This window comes from Cyprinodon tularosa, unplaced genomic scaffold (genome assembly GCF_016077235.1).
Source record: "Cyprinodon tularosa strain WSP-4 unplaced genomic scaffold, ASM1607723v1 ctg14, whole genome shotgun sequence".
Classification (NCBI taxonomy): domain Eukaryota; kingdom Metazoa; phylum Chordata; class Actinopteri; order Cyprinodontiformes; family Cyprinodontidae; genus Cyprinodon; species Cyprinodon tularosa.
The window spans coordinates 1,691,824-1,713,154 of NW_024038220.1; the positions used below are offsets into that span (position 1 = coordinate 1,691,824).

Sequence of the window (21,331 nt, forward strand, 5' to 3'; positions counted from 1 at the left end):
TTCATGAAGTGTAGAACTGGGCAACAGTATTAACATATTTTTGTACTCTGCCATCCCTCCCTCTAACATGAGTAGAATAATCATGAGAGTTTTTTGAACGTCCATAACTCAAACAAAGAAAAAATGACCATGTAGAAGATAATTCAGATCGAGAAGACAATGTGATAAGGTTTGCAGCAGCTTTTTGGTTTTGACAATGAAACATTTAACTCCAATAGTTCAATGTCATGTACCTATCAGTGGTGCTACTCCGATCTCAGGCCCCAACCTGTTTCCAATAAACCTAAACAATGGTGTCTCTGTGAGTTCAGCCTTTTTTGTAAATGTTTGATGTAGGATTTCTGCTCAACAGAAGCCCCCTTGCAGTGCCATTCTGTGTGATCACTGATGTGGAATTTGGGAAGCTGGGATGGGAGAAAGGCGGAATCTGTTGTTGTGCTCCTCTTTAAGCGGGCTTTGGCCCATCACACTTTCTAACAAATACGTCTTTAGGGCTGGTTTTTCAGCTTTGTAAGCAGTTATTTGCAGATTATCTGTTAAATACTTCTCTCATAATTATGATCTATTGGATGTAGATTGAGTGGTCCACTTTAATCTCCTGGAATACTGCTGGTTAGTGTGTTGAATAACTCTGCAGCCCTTCTAAAAAGGGTTACCCCAACAGCAGGTGGTTCTCTTTATATTCTCAGTCTCAAACCCATGATGGATGTAAAATCTTGTGCACAATCACAGCTTTACAGTCCTCACGCTTTGAATGAATGTGCTGATGTTGGGCATTACAAAGTTCAGGTGAGCCACTGATAAGTTACAAGCCAAACAGAAATCACTGGACAGAGGAGCATTCAACAAATGGTGCATAATTTGACCTTTGCCTGGGTGGTGGAGATAAGCTCTTCCTTTCTTTTTCTATTTCTGCCTTTTCTTGTTTATGCAAAGTGCGTGTCTGTTATCCATAACAACAAAGACACAGGGTTGGTTGTGGATGCCGGTTCTGGTTGCAGGGGGAGATTCTACGAAGATAAGCAGCTGCCTGTCACACCTGGAAGGGTCTAGGTAAAACAAGAGGTTATGTCGCGTAGGAGGAGTCAGTGCAGTTCAAGGGAGGGTGAGAGAAGAGGGGTTTAACATGTGCTGAGAAGTGTGAGGGCAGAAGGCAGAGTCATTGCTGGCTCAACAGAGTGTGTATAAAAGTGGTTTGTTGAAGTCGAGCTGCTCACACCACAGCGCCAGAAAGGAAGTGTGATAACCAGTCAGAGAAATGACTCTGTAACTTCTTTTTTTGTTTCTTTTAGACCGTGGAGGACTATTTTAAACAGACATGAATGGTGACAGCAGCAAACAACGCTATGTGTCAACATTCAAGGTGCAGCTTCAGCCATCACGCCCCCCCTGTACACAAAATGGGACAAGAACTATGAACACCAGGACTGAAGACAAATGTAATGAAACGGGTAAGAACTGAAGAGGGGATTAGAAAATCAGATGGTGTGTTTTATTTTCAGTATGCCAGGCTTGTTGCATGTTTCATGTTACTGTTTTAATCATTCAACCAACAAGTTTGAACAAGCAGTGCATCTCATATGTTGATGCACTGAATATACCGACTTCAATTGAATTACATAGGGGCTTACAAAAAGACTACTTTTAAAGAAGAAATTACACAACACAGTTTGTTGGATATTTTATTTCATCATAGATTTTTAGCTTTCCTTTTTTGGCCAAAATGATTATTTTTTTTGTGTCAACAAACTTAAAATTTGCTTCTTTCTCTATTATTCTTATAGTTAATAATTTCCTAAATTCAAAATTGTCACAGTTTCGTATTTTTAAAACTGATCATGTACAAGCTTGTTAATGTCGCATGATGCATTTTAAAACCCAGCAATTATCTGGCATGCATGACTGCACACTTTCCATCGCAAGTTGAGAAACTGTTCTGATATGTTTGACATGTCTTTTTTTTTTTTTGGAACTGAAAAACGAAACTATAAGTGGATAATCGGAAGGTTTTTTTTTTGTTTTTTTTTTAAAGAGGACTGTTTCTGTATTAACCTCCAGATGCTTTAATTTAGCTTAAAGAAATGCATAAATGAATAAACAAATTACAAGAATGGCTTGTAAAGATGCGCCTTTCACAAGGCAATTCCATAACTTTACCACTTTAACACATCAATTTTTAGAGTAAATTTAAAACTGAAACCTCTGGCTAAAGGTTGCAGGTGAAATATTGGCTTTGTTAAACAGTAACTTGAATACTACAGGTTTGTTTGCACAAGTGGAAGCTGCTAAATCTTATCTTGTCCATATTGATGGTGCTTTTTATTTCAGATTTGTTCATTATCAGGCATTTCTAGTTGAATCATGTCAGTAATGACAGTTCAGGCAGGCTGAATCCCAAACATAACACTTGTGTCCTTTAGCAAGACTGCGCCGGAATGAGGGAGGGTAATTCTTTGGAAAACTGCAACCAACCCCCACATGGCTGTGATCCAGATCTAATGAAATAACTCAGCTTCTGTCAAACAGAACAAGACATTTATCTTTAGCATATTATCAGGAAAATATTTGCACACAATCTAAAAAAATATGCTATGAGGAAGTTATTCAGTTTTAAAATCTAAAGCCATCATTAATAACAAGATTTACTCTGTCAGTGCAATATTTGCTTCTTTTAAGAGAAAAGAAAAGAGAAATGTCTTACAAATTTTGGTATCTGAGAAATGCTTTACATACTGTCCATTACTTCCTTGCATGCTATTTTTATTTCTGCTGTGAAGCATGTTTCTAACGAAACGGACTCAGAGCAAACTAAATTAGATGGTTTGAGATTTTGCTTTAAGTTGCAGACAACTATCTTTAATTAAGTTCCCAAAACTATATGATAGAAACAGTTTTTGAAGTTTTATTTGAAGTGATACTGACCGGCCTTTATTGGTCCACTTAGGGCTGCAGCTTGGTGCATTGAGGGACCTGTTTGGTATAAAAGACTAAAGTTGAAACCAAGCCTCAACATGCAGAACAGGAATTTATGTGACTTTGAATGGGCCATGGGAATACTGGTTTTAAAAGAAGGGGGAGGCCAACTAACCGGTCATTGCAACTAGGATATGGAGATTATCATCTCACATCAGATGTCAGTCAACTAAGAATAGAAAACTGATACTACCATTCACACAGGCTCACCACTACTGGATAATTGCCATCAAGATTTATTTTGCAATTTTTTTAACATTTAGGACATTTTAGTACCAAATGAGCATTACTGAAACGCCACACCCTACCTTCAGATGTTCATCTTTTTTTATGACCACGGTCCACTCATTATCTGATGATCAACCAATCCAGAACTAGTTTGCTGAGCATGATAGAGTTCAGTGCTCTCAATTGGCCTAAACAGTCATCAGATTTTAATCCAGCACACCACCTCTGAGATATGATGTCGATTTACACTAAGGATGTGCATTCAACAAGCCTGCAGCAACCATTGCCATCGATGCTGTCATACCAGAATTAACCACAAAAGCTTTACATCTCCTCTCCCTCTAGGTTCTATTAAAATTCTGGATCCACCAGTCTTTATAAAGCCGCTTGAAGACTGCAGTGTAGATGAAGGAACCGACTTTGTGCTTCGCGGAGTTCTCACAGGAAGTCAGCCCATCAAAGTGTCATGGCTGCATAATGGTAAGCAAGGGACAAAAACCTGGTTTCTTGTTTATAGTTTTGTGTTTTATTTAAACAAAATAATAATAATGATAATTAGAACAAAACAGAGGAAACAACAGTCTTGATTGAAACTTTGAAAAGGAGCACGGATACCCAAAAATCATTCATACTGGGACAAATAAGGTCAGTGATTTAACTTTTCTGCAGGATGGCAGAGGACAGAGGTACATGACAAAAAAAAAAAATGCTTTGAGAGAGGGGGGATAATTTCGTTTTTTTATACAGTCTCTTATCTAAAGAAGACATTTTATGGTGTGGGGGCATCATTTTCTGGGACGCAATCAAATTTCATATCATGAGGGGGGGGGAAACCCTTGGTTTACTTGGAGCTACTTCCTCCTTTTGTCTGTAAGTTGTTTACTCCCAGTATTCCATTTAGTTCAATCACCAGCAGGATGTGACCCATTGCATGGTATTCGTTTAGCAGCAAAATATAGACTTTGGCAAATTACTCGGTGTTCACAGAAAATGTAGCTTTTCATTGTATTCATAAAGTGACTCTTTATTTGGTTGTTCACATTAGCTGCTGGTAAAACAAACTGTTTTATTTTACGCCACATGCCTTGTGTTTATAAACAAGGAGTGAGAGTTTTGGTATATTGCTCAAAGTATACATTCTTCCATCCAATTAATTTTAAGTTGGGTGATTTAATCACTTCTATTAACACCCATTTTTAAAGTCGAGCACCTTGGTATAATTTCTGACAGTGAGAATAAAAACATAGGTCGCTCTCAGGATCTTGGTGGATTCCGAGATTTTTCTCCGGGATGAGTTGCCAGCTGTGCAACAAGTCCAGTCATGAAATTTCCTCATTCCTACATATCGGTGTCAGTGGTGGTTTTTTGTCTTAAAAAGTGGAAGCGTTTCAAAACAACATCAACTTGGCCATGATCCGATATGCCACCTACACTGACCAAACAGGTACAGTAAATGGTGATGCTTATGGTGGGAAGAGGCCAGCAACCTGCTGCAGAGTTAATTGCTATAGAAACCTTATGGTCTTCAGATTAACATAAGAACAGTGTATGAACTTAACAGAGTAGGTCTCCATGACTAAGGAGCTGCATCCAAGCCATGCTTCATCAAGTGTTCTGCAAAGCTTTGGATGCACAGTTGTAAAGTATGCCACTGAAGCACTGGATTAATGTTCTCTGAAAGGATAGATTAAGCTTCTTAATCTGAAAACTTGAAGGACGTGTTTGGGTTTGATGGTTGCAAGGATAAAGTCCCTTGTCTGAGGGTTTTACGTCAGGTGCTTCAGTGAAATGAACTCTGAATGTTCAGCATTCCTAGAGATTTTGTTCCAACTTTCTAGAAACAGTTTAAAGATCCCGCCCCCTGGGAAATGACTCTGCACTACACAAGGTCCATGTAGACAAGGATGAGGTAGTTAGGTCTTGATGAGTTTTACTGCGTGACTTCTCACCTTAACCCAACAGAACATCTTTGGGATGAATTAGAGCAGAGAGTGAGAGTGAGGCTTTCTCCAACATCAGTATATGACATAACAAACGTGCTTCTTAATGAATGGTCAAAGGTAGGGGTGTCAACAATAATCGATTCAGCGATGCATTGCAATGCGGGGCATGCACGATTCAGCATCGATGCGGCAACGTGCCATAATCGATTATGTCACTGTTTATTTTCTGGCCTCAAATGGACAAGTTGTGAAGTTTCAATTACTTCCCGGGGCATACCAACAACAATCAAGATGGCTGAGGTGGAGGGAGATGACCGCAATAGACGGGTAGGCCTAATTAAAAACGCACCAAAAGCTTGGAAAGCGGATATCTGGGCACATTTCGGATTTTACCAAGTCAATGGGATTTTGATGCATCACAATGCATCGCAATGCATCGTAGAATCGAATTAAATCGAATCGTTACCTGGTGAATCGAATCGAATCGTGAGGGCAGTGCCAATGCACACCCCTGGTCAAAGGTGCTCCTTAAGGTTGTGGACAACATTCCCAGAAAAGTTTAAGCTGTTATGGTTGCAAAACGTGCAGCAACTTATTAAACCTAAAGGACTGGAAACGGGGATCACCTTAGATGGTATACAAGTCAAGGCAGGTGAATGAATACTTCTGTTATTATAGTGTAATTAAGTAGGGGGATCAGTAAAGGGTGTCGTGGAGACCTTAGGGTTATGATTTACACAGAGTAAAGCTAATGGCTACCAAGAATTTAAGCTAAGAGCCTTTAAAAAAGAAGGATCTGATAAAGAATAATTTCCTATCAGACTAATACATGTTCCAGAGGATGCTGATAAAACATTAATGTTGTTGCAGCTTCAAATGTTTAGATTTCCTCCTAAACTTCCATGCATTCCTATGACTTTGCTAAGCGTGTAGGTCAGTCATGCTTCTACTCCTCATACTCCTCTGTTTCTCAGTCACCATGTCTCCTTCCATGTATTTTGAGTCATACAGGCTATTTCATGGCCAAAAAGGCACAATATCCATTTTGTACAATAATATTCACCATTATTGAATCAAAAGAGGCACAGTGTCTGTGTTTGCAATGGCCCTCTTTGAAGTTGACAGTAAAACCACTTTCAAAAAATGGCATGATTAAACCTCAGCATTTTTTAGACTTATGGTTAAAAAAGGTATTTAATTTCAACATGTGTTCATTCATACCTTTATTTTCTCTACTCATTAAATCTTTAGAAAGGAGTGGTAGTAATCATATCCAGTCCAAGATGCACCTTGAACAGATCTCTTGTCAAGACAGGTCAAAGCAGAGAACAACAAGCTAACAAACCAACTAAATGTTTTTATTGTGGAGGTTTTAATTGGGAAAGTTATTTTCAAGATAGAGGTTAAGTATATGTGATTTATTCTATCCATTAGTCCAAATCGGACAATGTTAGACTCCGACAGGTATGACACTGACTGCTGATAACTGCAGTACCCCACATAACCCCACTTCAGTGTCACAACCTACGAGTTGAACATTGTGCTTCTGGATGACAATTTGTTTATTGTTTTATTTGTTTTTCTTTGGCAGGTGAAGTAGCACGCTTTGGAAACTCCTCCTTAAATGGCAGAGACGTCAGTTTTGTGGTGAAGGATTGCTTACCGGAAGATGCTGGCGCCTACACATGCTTGGCTGAAAACCGTGCAGGGCGGACATCCTGCAGTGCAGCGGTGTTTGTCCGAGGTAAGAGGAATCATTATTTGAAAAGTTTTTGTCATAGTTAAAATGTCACAGTTTCATTATTGACTCCATGAACCGAAGATTTGTGTTCTGATTATTTTTTTATCTGAATGTTCCAGTGTTTGCAGCCAAATCAGTTCACATTTAACTGTCTCCACTTTGACACTTTAAAATCACACACTGTGATGTATTGTAATGGATTTTTATACAGTAGACCACCACAAAATGTCACATAATTGTGTACTAGAAGAAAAAACTGTTTTTAAATGCTGTTTGTTCAATTTTACAATAGAAAATAAGGGACAAAGGGTAAATGACATTAAAATCGATCTCTTTAGCATGCATATGAAATGCTAAGAGTGGTAAAAAAAGGTTTATGGCATAGGATCTGGAACACACCACTTCTCTTGTGTGACACAGTAGTGGCAGTATCATGTTGTGTTGAAGCTTTTCTTAGGCTGTTACAGAGAAGCTGGTCAAAAACAATGAACTAAATGTATGACAGGAGAGGCCAGTCAAGACCATCTTCCTGCAGACCAAAAATGCAATTTGATTCATGCAATCAAAGCTTCAACAGAAATGCTTTTGAAAAAAGTTAACTGAATAATGGCCAAGTAAAAATAGCTCAATTTGCATTAACTATTTAGCAGAGATGTATGCACAAACAACTATGCATCTTTCTAGACGTGCTGGTCGGCCTATCCCAAAATACAATGATAATAAGTACTGTAAGTGTAACAAAAGATAGTGCACAATACAGTAGTATTAATATAAATGCCCTCTACAATTTGCATTTATGAACTGCCTTGTTTTGGTTTATCAAACAAAATCTCCCTCCAACAAAAAGAAGCTTGAGCTCATAATGAACAGATGAGTTATGAATACTCCATTAAGGCACGTTTAGAGCTCTCTAGTTTTTTTTTTTTTTTTCATTATTCCTCCTTTCCCTTCCTCTTACTTCTGACCATTTCAGACTTCGAAAGTATCTTTGATGTCTCAAAGCTGCCCACTTCTGCATTCAAGAGCACCGTGGAAAATGGGCTGTCTTCACAAACCTCCAAACCTGAGCAGCACTTAATAAAAGGATCTATTTGTTCGTCGCCTGTAAAGTCTATTCAACAAAGCCCAGTGTCCTCACCAAAAGGTAAAGGCATTCATCACATATTTGACAGTAATTTAATTTGTGGTCACATTTGTTTATTGTTTATTTTATTTTTAATGTAAAAATCCAAATATATAAATTTGTAGTCTGGAAAAAATGTAGTTGTTTGTTTTTCCTCTGGATCAGGAAATATCTTGACTTGAGGATGTTCCTGTTTAATCTTTAAAAGGAAGCAGTCCTAACCTCATTGGCTGTTGGGCGACATGTATGCCAATAGCACAATCCCTCAGAAACAATGTAGCTCCCTGTTACACTCACTGGAAGTTTTTATTTCCAACTAAATGCCATATAGGGAAGTGGACATTGCACTGAATGTACATTGAAACTTCCCGAGTCTGCACTGATAGCCATGGTTGTCAAAGTTGAGCCACTCCTTCATTTTCAACAGCTTAAACCTCCCCTGTCTTCACCTCTCCACAGAACCCATCCCAAAGAAGAGAACTAACTCAGCAACAGGTAAAAAAAGCTAATTACTTATTTTTTTTCTGCCAAACAGTGGTTTTAATAAACATATAGGCTATAATATTTTTTCTTCTCTTTTACTTTGTGCCATATATTGTATATTAGCTCAGTATTTTGGTCATTTTACTTATATTTGGGTGTTAAAGCTGTTATGGTTTAAAGTGGGCCTGCAATTTCCTTTTAAATCTTTGTCAAGAAATAAAAAAATGTTTTGCTCTTGCTTATTGTGCTTTATTATAATGAGAAACATGGCCTCAGGGTGTTGGCTGCATGAACAAAGACGTTAAAAAGGCAGGATAATGCCCAGCATCTGCTTTATTGTAAACATAGTGTGTCATATTTCCTTTTCCTTGTTTTTAATTATCGAATGTCATATGAAGGTCGGCTAGAAATTGGACACTGTGAGTTAACTGTTACCAATAAAGGCTTTTCATATAAAGTTATCAGACTGAACTCATTTGAATTAACCACCCTGATGCCACAATATTTACATACCGACAGCATGGGAGGAGAAGATAACTTAAGCTCATATATGGACTGGTTTTAAGAGAGTGAGCTGTTTTAACTACATTAAACAGGCCTAACAACAAAATAAACTGGGTTAACAAGTATAGCATAAGTGTTTTGCTCTTTGTATCTACATAATACAATCGGTATTCTTGCTGAAGCAATAATGATGGTATCAGGATGAGTGTTATACTCCCTGTCATGTAGCACAGAACAAAGTCAAGATCCCTCAGCCAGCCCTTATCTCTAAAGTTGCAAACAATTCTTTATAGTTTCCTTCCAGAAAGAGGGGAAAAAAATTAAACTCTGACCTCGAAGTCATAACAGTTCCGTTGCTTTGTCTTTACAGGCTCAGTGTTAAGCTTTAAAAATCCACCCCGACATTTAGAGGTGAAGGTGGGGCAGACTGCCAAGCTGACCTGTTTTTTCACCGGAAACCCCCCTGTGCTCTCCTGCTGGATCAGGAACAAAGAACAGGTAAAAATAAGGTAAATGGACAACTTGTGGGTTTCTTCCCAGTTTTATCTATAACCCAGTTTTCTGTTTTTGTGTGTGCAGATAGTCGACAGCCCTGAATTGTGGACAGAACACACAGAACAGAGCAGTACGCTGGTCATAAAAGAGGCCAAACCACAGCACACAGGCCGCTACACGGTTGTGGTAAAAGACCGCAAAAGCTCAGCCCAACACACACTTACCCTTTCTGTCATAGGTAAGATAGTACATATAACATGGCACTCACTGGCCACTTCTTAATTATGCTAGGTTAGATTTTTTTTTCCTCAGGTAGGTGTCAAACATTCCCCAGAGATTATTGCATTCCACAGTTTTGAAACCAGATTAACATTTGAACAGTTGCTCCATTTATTCATTTGTCGTGTCACTTTGAGAGGCTGACTTCCTGTGAGAACTACTTGTGACACTTAGTTTATTCCTCCATCCTCAAATGGATCCATATTTTTGGTTTATGAAAACTGTAGCATCTAGTGCTGGGCAATAAATTGCATTTGCAATATAATCGCAATTGAATAAGATGCAATATTCAAATCACAGAAGCTATAAATATTTGTCATATTACAATTAACTAAAGTAAGACATTCCTTTTTTCACTCCAGCCCTTTAGGTGGTGGTGATATGTTTAAACTGGGTTTGTCACCACACAGTGGGGAAAAGAGTTTAGCTAGCACGCAACTCCAGGCACGCAAATAGAAGTAAACACTTTTTTTACAGGAGGTTACTGTAAAATGCAGCAACGATGGAGACAAGCAAGCTTGAAAAACTGAAAGCCTGAAATTAAACATTTGGATGATTGTGGTTAGCATAAAGGAAAATCAATAGTGCAATAGTGGTTAAAAATAATTGCAATTTTGATTTTGCTACAAAAATGTTTAGAACTATTAGTTACACACCAATATCTGCACACTAGAATGCTATTTAGCTGCCCCAATACATCCCACAGCAGCTCTGTTGGATTGAGATCTGGTGGCTTTGATGGAAATCTATGTCCTATGAGCTCATTTTCATGGTCAAAACGATCCTGTTGTACTCTCAAAGCTCAACTGGAAGCAAAGGGCTCAAATAAAACCAGCAGCAGTCTGAACCCTTTAATAAACGATATGGCGCTCTTATGCTTTGTTTACAACAAACTTTGACCCTACTCTCTAAATAGGATCAGGAATAATTTTTTTCTGAATCCGTTTTTTTCTGTGTAAATTATGGCCTTATGATTGTCTCCATACTGCTTCAACGTTCAAAAGTGTTGTGTGTACTGCTACAGCCTTCTATAATACTATACACCATTCTAGAAATATTCAGGTCTCTCTCTTAATCTTACCCAATCTGTTCGTTCTCCTCTTGACCTTTTGGCATTAGAATATGTTCTATTTTACAAAAAAATCTTGGTAAACCCATGAAATGTTCCATGAAAACCAAGCAGATTAACAGTTTTTTCATATACAGGTGCTGGTCATAAAATTAGAATATCATGAAAAAATAGATTGATTTCAGTAATTCCATTTAAAAAGTGAAACTTGTATATTATATTCATACATTACATACAAACTCATATATTTCAGATGTTTATTTTGTTTAATTTTGATGATTACAAATGACAATAAATGAAAATCTCAAATTCATCATATCAGAAAATTAGAATATTACTGAAGACCAATAAAAACAAAGGATTTATAGAAATGTTGGCCAACTGAAAAAGTATGAACATGAAAAGTATGAGCATGTACAGCACTCAGTATTTAGTTGGGCCTCCTTTGGCCTGTATTACTGCAGCAATGCGGCGTGGCATGGAGTCGATCAGTCTGTGGCACTGCTCAGGTGTTATGATAGCCCAGGTTGCTCTAATAGTGGCTTTTAGCTCTTCTGAATTGTTGGGTCTGGTGTATTGCATCTTCTTCTTCACAATACCCCATAGATTTTCTATGGGGTTAAGGTCAGGAGAGTTTGCTGGCCAATTAAGAACAGGGATACCATGGTCCTTCAACCAGGTACTGGTAGCTTTGGCACTGTGTGCAGGTGCCAAGTCCTGTTGGAAAATGAAATCTGCATCTCCAAAAAGTTGGTCAGCTGCAGGAAGCATGAAGTGCTCTAAAACTTCCTGGTATGTGGCTGCGTTGACCCTGGACCTCAGAAAACACAATGGACCAACACCAGCAGATGACATGGCACCCCAAACCATCACTGACTGTGGAAACTTTACACTGGACTTTAAGCAACGTGGATGAAGTGCCTCTCTTCTTTTCCTCCAGACTCTGGGACCTTGATTTCCAAAGGAAATGCAAAATTTACTTTCATCAGAGAACATGACTTTGGACCACTCACCAGCAGTCCAGTCCTGTTTCTCTTTAGCCCAGGCAAGACGCTTCTGACGCTGTCTGTGGTTCAAGAGTGGCTTGACACAAGGAATGCGACAGCAGAAACCCATGTCTTTCATACGTCTGTGTGTGGTGGTTCTTGAAGCACTCACTCCAGCTGCAGTCCACTCTTTGTGAATCTCCCCCACATTTTTGAAGGGGTTTTGTTTCACAATCCTCTCCAGGGTGCGGTTATCTCTCTTGCTTGTACACTTTTTTCGACCACATCTTTTCCTTCCCTTCGCCTCTCTATTAATGTGCTTGGACACTGAGCTCTGTGAACAGCCAGCCTCTTTAGCGATGACCTTTTGTGTCTTGCCCTCCTTGTGCAAGGTGTCGATGGTAGTCTTTTGGACAACTGTCAAGTCAGCAGTCTTCCCCATGATTGTGTAGCCTATAGAACTAGACTGAAAGACCATTTAAAGGCTTTTGCAGGTGGTTTGAGTTAATTAGCTGATTAGAGTGTGGCACCAGGGGCCATCAATTTTGAACCTTTTCACAATATTCTAATTTTCTGATATGATGAATTTGAGATTTTCATTTGTTGTCATTTGTAATCATCAAAATTAAACAAAATAAACATCTGAAATATATGAGTTTGTATGTAATGTATGAATATAATATACAAGTTTCACTTTTTAAATGGAATTACTGAAATCAATCTACTTTTTCATGATATTCTAATTTTATGACCAGCACCTGTATATGTTTAGATCAAGCCATCTGGCATCAAAAGTCATGCTCCCATCAAAGACACCCAAATCACTTTTCTTCCCTATTTTGTATAGATGCTTAAATCCAATGAGTTCCTTCTATACTATTGGCTAAATCCTTTACCAGACCTTTGGCAGGTGTACCTTATAAAATGCCCTTTGAGCATGTTAAAGGACTGATCTTTAAAGATTCCAAATAAAGTACTTAATTACTTGGGGAATAAATAAAAAAAAGTGTTTATGCTAGAAGTTGGCATGTAAGGAGTATTACTGTGATAGAGGTTTCCTGGTAGTTGTTAATATTTCAGAATAGTTTTTAGTGCTATAATCATGCATCAGTATGAGTTCAGGTTTTTTTAATATTTTTTTGGCTTTGGTTTAACTGCATATACTGTAGAACAGCTGCGTGTATTTGCACCAGCCTGCTCAGGCATGGTTTTCAGTACTAATTTCCTTCTTGTGTGGTTTTTCCTGAAAGTCTTAGTATGTTTCCATGTGCACATAATCTCTCTTCATCATTCATCGTTTAACCAACGCCTCCTTTGGGGCCACAATGAAGGTTGACAGATTTTTAAGAGGGATTTTGTATTCCTACATGACTTGTAAAGGTGATAGACCCAAAAGGTTTTAAAAATCAATTTCCGTTTAATTTTTAACATGATTTGCATATCCTCCACATATAAAGTTTCACAGTAAGGTCATTAGAATATGATCTTCAATTTATGAAGCTAAATACACAAAAAAAGTTTGCATGTGCCACTTACTGAATTGCACATGCAAATTGCTTTGCACCTTATAGGAGGATCTGCTCCGCACGTTCAGACAAGTTTCTATATGTTTCGATACACAAACTTACCAAAGATTAGTCCAATCCAATCTACTTTATTTGTATAGCACATTAAACATGTTTCAAATGTGTTGTACATAAAGATCAGGCCTTATGTGTTTAAACCAAGTGCAGCTGTTGTTTATACTCTTGTACCTCTGTCATCCTTCCAGACAGGCCAGAGCCTCCTGCTTCGTGTCCCGTAGCCTCTGTCATAACTTCATCCAGCCTTGTGTTGTCCTGGTCGGGACCCTGCTATGACGGCGGCAGTGCCATACAGGGCTATGTGGTGGAAGTAAAAAACCAGAGTTCTTCTGAGTCTGGGAGGTGGGAAAAGCTCACTGCTGAGTGTGCAAGCACCTCATACCAAGTGTCGTTTGGGCTTCAACCAGAACAGGAGTACTATTTTAGAGTGAGAGCTTATAACACAGTGGGGGAGAGTGAACCCAGCCCAGTTTCAGCAGCAGTGAAAATGGAGGACACAGGTGAGTTGTAATTGTTATCTGACTAGTATACTCGGAAAAAGTGAAGACAGTTTTCATCTGAAAGGAAATGTTACATTGAACCTGGTGCGTTTCTAATGATAGATCCAAAGAGTACCCAAGCAGAAGCCCCTCAGTACTCCTGTGTCACCATTGACTCTTCTCACAAAGTTACAGATCACTACAACTTGCATGAGAAATTGGGCACGTAAGTATCCAGAGATCACACATGCATGAGTGTTTTTTCTTTGATCTTAAGCCAAAATTCACTTTCTCGAGAAACCAAATGATTGTTTTCAGGAAGAGAACAGAAACTTTTGATTGGAGTGAAGCCAGAGGGGAAATTATGCTCTGAACTTTTTTGCACTGTCAGCTTGTAGAAACATGTTTCTTTTAAAAACAAAGAAAGAGACTCGTAAGTTTTAATGATGACATAAATACATAAATAAGAGTTCACTTTGACAGATTGAGAAAAGAGAAATCACAATGCAAATTTAGTATTTAGTCCTTAGGAAGTCAGATTTTCTTGTAATCTTTTAAAGTAACCAAATTTTTTGATTACTTTAGGAAGATATAAGCTAATTGCTTTTTGTTAGTTTACCTTGTTAGCAGAGATGGGAAGTAACGAAGTACAAATACTTCGTTACTGTACTCAAGTAGATTTTTCTGATATTTTTACTTTACTTTACTACTTATTTTTATGGCGACTTTTTTTTTCTACTCCTTACATTTTTACACAAATATCTGTACTTTCTACTCCTTACATTTTAAAAAATTGTCTCGTTACTTTAGTTTTGAATCATTTCAATGGATTTACCAAATTCAAAATTCAATCTAATTGGATGGGAATCTACGTTGCATTTGACGCACCACTACAAGATGAATCGAGAAATTTGGCGGTATTCATTCGCAGCAAATCAATACAGCTTGGTGGCGGTGGCGTTAGCATAGTAGTATGGACGACAAGATGATTGAAAATGAACACAACGGAGATCTAGTCCTATTGGCAGACATCCATTTAAAATGTAGGCAACGGCATGAAAAAAGTGGTTTCTACTTTTACTTTTATATTTCAAGTAAATTTACAAGCCTGTACTTTGTTACTTTTACTTGAGTAAAGAAGTTTAGTCAGTACTTCCACTTTTACCAGAGTATTTTTTAACACAAGTATCTGTACTTTTACTCAAGTACGGAAAGTGAGTACTTTTGCCATCTCTGCTTGTTAGTGGAAGAAGGTGCTTTAATATCTGATTGATTTCAAGTGTAAAAAAAAATCAACTTTTCATAATCGATTCATTTCTTTTCTGTTCTATCTGTTCTAAATAATCCCAGAAATATAAGCAAGTAAAAATGGGTACGAAAAAACATTTTGAAAGACCTTCTGAAAATGTTGTGCTTAAAATTGCTAAAAAAAAAAAAAAAAAAAAAAGAATCTGAAAAGAACTTTGAAAAAACATAAAATTCGAAGAAATATTTGAAAAATAAAATGTATAAATTTAGGCAATAAAATGTATGAACCTGCTTGTCTGAATCTGATGAGTGGTTCTGTTCGGCTCACATTTCCTCCCTAAAGTTCTTAAGTGAGAGTGACTTATGTCCTCTTCAGGGGAAAATTTGGCTTGGTGTTCAAGCTCACCCATAAGGAGACGGGCCGTGTGTTTGCGGGAAAGTTCTACAAAGGACGCCGAGCCAAAGAGAGGGAAGCTGCCCGCAAGGAAATTGAGCTGATGAACCACCTCCATCACCCCAAACTGGTCCAGTGTCTGGGGGCTTATGATCACAAACCAGAGATGGTCATGGTAATGGAGTTGTAAGTAATATATTGTCAAGTTCTCATTGCAGCTTTAGGTCCTGGGAGTGTGCCAGGTCTCAAAGTTAAATTTTTTCCTGCAGTATTGCAGGAGGGGAGCTGTTTGAACGCATTGTGGATGACAACTTTGAGCACACTGAGCCTGCCAGTGTGCGCTACATGCAGCAGATTCTGGAGGGGATCGCTTTTATGCATCAGCAGAACATTGTGCACCTGGATCTGAAACCTGAAAATATTGTATGTGTGGATACCACTGGCACTTCCATCAAGATAATTGACTTTGGATTAGCCAGTAAACTTGGTACGTCAGGGGAAATGATATTGATATTAATGCATTTCACATGTTGGATCTGTTTCCTCAGTTTTGTGTTGCTCGTTTGCACAGATGGGAACACGGGTCTGAAGGTGATGCATGGCACTCCGGAGTTTGTAGCTCCTGAAGTTATAAACTATGAATCTGTGACTCTGGCTACGGATATGTGGAGCATTGGCGTCATCTGCTACATCCTGTGAGTCACCTTGTTGTCCCGTCTCTATCAAAAGGGTATTTTGACACACTTATTCATTTTATTGCCATGACACAAATAAAGGATCGGGATCACTCTTGTTAGGGCGCAATAAATTCAAAGCATGGATCTGAATCACTGTGACATGATTGGCTTTCACCCATGGATTCACCTGCATCCACACCTGACATTTTCTGTTAACGCCCCCATAAAATATCAAAGTAAACCTAGTGTTATACAGAGACCTGTTTAATTTTTGCAGTTTATATGCAGACAGGTCACTAAATATTTGGGCAGGCATTTCATTTTTGACAATGTTGCAAAAAAAGTAACATAAACGTATTTCAGTTTAATAGATGTTAATGATAATTAGATGTTTAACGTCTATGCAAGGTAACTTGTGCAGCCTTTATAGTTACCACATGTTACAGGTGTCAAGTAACAAAGTACAAATACTTTGTTACCTTACTTGAGTAGAGACTTTTTACTTCTACTCCTTTTTTTTTTACATTTATCTCTACTTTCTAACATTTTAAGAATAGACACATTAGTTTTGTTTTATTTAAGCTCATTTTTTTATGGTCTGTTGTTATTAAAAAAAAACATCAAAACCATCAAAATAATTTGTTTCATCAAGACAATTAATTTCCTTGTGTGCAGGACCAACTTGTTGTTTGCCACATACAAAAAATTAATATTTTTTTAAGGTGATGCAAAGTTAGATTTGACACTGTTGTCATTAGTTATAGAACTAAGAAAATTAAGCGGGAAGTTATCATCCAGGATTGTAGAAAAAATTTCCTTTAATAGGGTAGCGCAGTAAAGCATATTGTCCATAACATTTTTTCTTACATTACATTTACTTTTATACTTTAAGTAAATTTAAAAATGGTACTTTTGTTCTTTTACCTGATTTAAAATCTTAAGCTGATGCTCCAACTTCTACAAAAATGTTTTTAAACATTAAGATACGGTAAGTACTTTTACTTGAGTAAACATTAATACTTTGGCACCTCTGGTAAAAATAGCCACACCCCAGAACTATTGCTCTGTAATGTCTGTTTGAAATTACAAACTTCCATGTATTTTATTGGGGTTTTTAATTTGACAGACCAACATGAATGGTAAATAATTGTTAAACAAATATAAACTAACAAATGTATATTTTTTTTATGGTGGAATATAACAATTAATATCTACCTGAAAAATCCCCCTCACAGTGATACATTGAGGTACAATAATGCTGCAGGGTTGATCTTCCTCTGCAGGAAAATAGAAACTGGTTAAAGACAACTAAAAAAATGTTATGGGCTTCATGAGAGTAAATGTGGTTTGAGAGATCAGCTTCCAGATCCTAAATGATGAAGACTTTCTACCAAAGCTAACTCGAGTGCAAAGAAAATGGGCAAGGTTTTTAGTTTCTGCTTATGTAAGGCTGCCTGGAACATACTTCAAACGACTTTTCTGTCAACAGTAGAGCAAAATGATGAGTGACAGACAGTTTTCTGATCGTGGTTAGTCTAAAAGGTTTATTTTCCTTTCACTTTAAAATATGAGGTGCTTTGTGTTGCCTTAAAACCCCAAGAACATATATGGAACGTGGGAAACTAAAAATGTTCGATGTGTAGGATTTGCAGATATAAACAATATATTCATAAAAGCTGAAGAATGTGGAATGACAATGAAGTCCAACTTTATAATGGTAAAACAAGCAAAAAAATCAACAAGTAAAATACAAATTAAATATCATACTCTACTGCCACCTAGTGGTAGAATAATTTGCTAACATTTTTCCTCACTTTCTGTTTCAGGCTTAGTGGCGAGTCTCCATTCCAGGGAAACAGTGATGCAGAGACACTGGCTTTGGTCACTGCAGCCCAGTGGGAGTTTGATGAAGAGAGCTTTGAAGATATAACACAGGAGGCTCAGGATTTCATCAGCTCTCTCCTAAATAAGGACCCCAGGTCATTTTACAGACATGTAATCCAAACTCTTTCACATTCACACACTACAGTTGGTCTAATGCAGCTCTCATTGTATCTGTAAGGCAGAGGATGTCATGTGAAGAGGGCCTTGCTCATCCCTGGATGGAGAAGTTTGACTCTGAGAATCTTTGTTCTACAAAGACTCTGTCCAAGGAGAAAATGAAGAGGTTTTTAGCCAGGCAGAAGTGGAAGGTAACACGATTTGACCATTTGGGCTCATAAGATGAGAGTTGGTTTGAAGTCTCATTAAAATGTGTCTAATAGAAAGCTGGCAAGGCCATGTTGGCCCTAAAGAGAATGGCTTTGCTGTCTAAAAACGAAAGCACTGCATCTCTCGCAAGCCCTGAAAAGGGTAAGATGATTTCTGTTCTTTTCCTCTTTTTGAATGAGTCATATAACCGTATGTGCGTAAGAATATAATTTACTCTTGTCTTCTAGATTTCCTGCTCAGCCCTGAAGCAGAGGATGCGCTAGAGTCTCTGGAGCGTAAGATGCAGGGACCCCCCCAATTTACCAAGAGCTTGGAGGACCAGAAAGTAGCCCAGGGCTCCTGTGCCCGTCTGTCATGTCACCTTAGTGGTAGGCACCCTTTTCTTTCAAACTGAGCAAATAACATAGAAATTAAGATTTAAGTTCAGGTCAGATTTAAGTAATAAGCAGAGTTATGTAGACTGAAATCTATCAAGACTATACCTTCAGTGAAACCTGTTTATTTTATTCAGCCTCTTTATCAACCTGGCCAGGATGTTAGGTGTGTTGATCTACAGATTTAAAGTGCTGTTGATTGGAAACGATGTCAGAGCTAAGTTGCTTGGTCCCCACAACCAGTAACAAAACTAGAACTACCACCAGATTAAAGTAGAGCAAATGTATTCCAAAAGAGACCCAACGACCAACAATTTCAAGTAAAAACTGGAAAAGAACCTTGAGAGTGCAGATTTCCGCCAAGCAGCAAATTTTGCCCCATATTGTAACCTACACCTAGAGCTAAAACTCCCACATGTCGTTTGGATCTTAACCAAATTTAAATGAATTGTTCCTTGGTATACGCGCACCTCTGTTACAAAATTTCATTAAAATCCATCCATATGTTTTCAAGTTATGCTGCACAGAGACAAACATACAATCTTTCCTAAAAGCATAACCTCCTTGGCAGAGTTAATTAAATGAAAATACTTTAAAAATATATATATATATCCACATTATAAGGTTAAGTAGTTAATTTTATATTAATATGAATGAATGAATGAATGAATGAATGAATGAATGAATGAATGAATGAATGAATGAATGAATGAAAATAAAATTTTCCATTTAAGTGAAAATAAAAAGGAAAATATATAACAAAAAACTATTTAAAAGGACACAAAACAAAAAATAAGTTATACTTTCAGTTTCCTTGTCATATCATGATATTAACAGGATTTAAAAGGAGTGGGAAGAGGTATACACTTTTTAGGACTTCCCACTGCTTACTACAACCATACTTTTTATAGGTATTTTTAACATATTTCAGCCTTGCATAACTCTGAGTATATATATAGATAGATAGATGTAATTAGTGTTACACTGAATCCAGGTTCATCTGTTCACAAACAAAACTAAGTAAGTCATAATTATAATAACCAGTTCTATTATATTTGAGGTTCAATTGGAAAAAAAAGCAATAACTCTGTTTGCAGCAGCAACCGTTTAAGATTAAATATGCAAACTGATATCCTCTTATTCCTTTTTTAACCCATATTCTATTTGTTTAAAATGTGCTGTTCTACTAATTGTAAATAACGTTTAGTTTCTGAATAGTTTTAACACTTTAGAACAAATCATTTATGTTTTATGTATCCACATGTACAGATTTTAAGGTTAGAAAGGAAACCTAAAACAAAAATTTTATATTTTTATTGCTTCATTTATGTAACTCCACATTAATAAATCAGCTTCTGCTTCATTTGAAAAGCCTTATTTTAAACAGTTTCTTTATTATCTACTGATAAATTAACTGGTCAATTTGACTGTTACCGTATTATTACCTTGTTCATGTATTCGGCTGTAAAAACACCAGCTATCTCACTCTTGTTTCATTTGCTGCAGGATATCCTGATCCAGAGGTGGTGTGGCTGTGCGGAGATGAACCAATAGAGGAATCATCCACCGTCCAGATAGAGTATGAAGACGATGGCCGCTGCACTCTGATTCTTTCAAAAGTTGCACCAGAGGATGGCAATGTTTACACCTGCAGGGCAACCAATGACCACGGGGAAATATCCTGCAAAGCTAAACTAACGGTTCTGTAATAGAGTCAGCATTTCTATGAAAACAAAGAGGAACTGTACAGATACGATGTTCTTGAGTGCCTAAATGTATATAGTTACAGTGCGTATGGATGCAAAGGAGGCAAATGAGGAATGTACTGTTAAGCTTGTTGGTCAACTGGAAAACTATAACGCATTGATATACACAGTCTAGATAAGGTACGTGAATATAGTTACAAACCTTTGTTGAGTAAGAGGTGATATTTCCATGTATGGCTAAGACATATTTATAAACTGATTTATACATTTAGATTTTAGATGATAATGAGAACTATGGAGCATAGCCGCACCTGTATGTTGGATTTAAATCTTAATATCGAAAGATAAAATGGGCTAAAACTACACTGTTGGTATCAATTTGTAAGGATGGTGTCGTATTTTTGATCTGCGTTAAGGTTTTAGTGGAAATTTTTTTTAGATGTTTTTAGTCTTTATTCTAGAATTAGCTTCATCAGTTTTTATTTTGCTTAGAAAGAAACGCAGATCCATCAAAAGCGGGTTTAGTTTAAGTTTATGACTTCCTCTGTGCCATCTTTGCAGCTCTTTGTCTAAAGTGCATTCTCAAAGGAATTAATATTAGCAAATATTTTTGTACATAATAAAGTTTATAAAATTACTGTTTTTTTTCCCTTTAGAAATAAATTTATTTTTCACCTCTGTTTCACCAACAGGGTTAGGTACATGTTATAGTTTTATTGTCAAATGTTATGTTAGTACAATTCTGGGCTGTTTTGTCCAGTTAAAGTTCGATATATTGAAGCTGATGCAGGATTATTTATTTTAGATGCTAACTATGCTAACATGGCAGCTAATC

General features: G+C 37.3%; 1 protein-coding gene across 2 annotated transcripts; it reads left to right on the forward strand.

Moving 5' to 3' along the window:
* The first annotated feature begins 925 nt into the window (after window positions 1-925).
* Window positions 926-21,133, forward strand: mylk5 (myosin, light chain kinase 5). 2 transcript variants are annotated; one of them, XM_038278286.1, is made up of 18 exons: window positions 926-1,053; window positions 1,293-1,451; window positions 3,547-3,681; window positions 6,736-6,888; window positions 7,859-8,029; window positions 8,468-8,503; window positions 9,366-9,493; window positions 9,575-9,728; window positions 13,596-13,907; window positions 14,010-14,112; window positions 15,511-15,714; window positions 15,798-16,015; window positions 16,100-16,223; window positions 18,032-18,184; window positions 18,268-18,397; window positions 18,470-18,557; window positions 18,644-18,784; window positions 20,297-21,133. In XM_038278286.1, the coding sequence occupies exons 2-18, from the start codon at window positions 1,319-1,321 to the stop codon at window positions 20,497-20,499; spliced, it is 2,586 nt and encodes an 861-aa protein (XP_038134214.1). In that variant the 5' UTR covers window positions 926-1,053; window positions 1,293-1,318; the 3' UTR covers window positions 20,500-21,133. The 2 variants fall into 2 exon arrangements, with proteins under 2 accessions (XP_038134214.1, XP_038134217.1); XM_038278289.1 differs by lacking the exon at window positions 926-1,053 and adding an exon at window positions 1,121-1,178.
* Window positions 21,134-21,331: the final 198 nt, after the last annotated feature.

What these genes read in the sequence shown, in the direction of transcription:
- mylk5 (XM_038278286.1), top strand. Translation starts at nt 1,319, where the DNA reads ATGAATGGTGACAGCAGCAAACAACGCTATGTGTCAACATTCAAGGTG. An exon ending in TTGCATGAGAAATTGGGCAC is followed by an intron (nt 14,113 to 15,510) that starts GTAAGTATCCAG and finishes TGTCCTCTTCAG; the next exon opens with GGGAAAATTTGGCTTGGTGT. An exon ending in TCTCGCAAGCCCTGAAAAGG is followed by an intron (nt 18,558 to 18,643) that starts GTAAGATGATTT and finishes CTTGTCTTCTAG; the next exon opens with ATTTCCTGCTCAGCCCTGAA.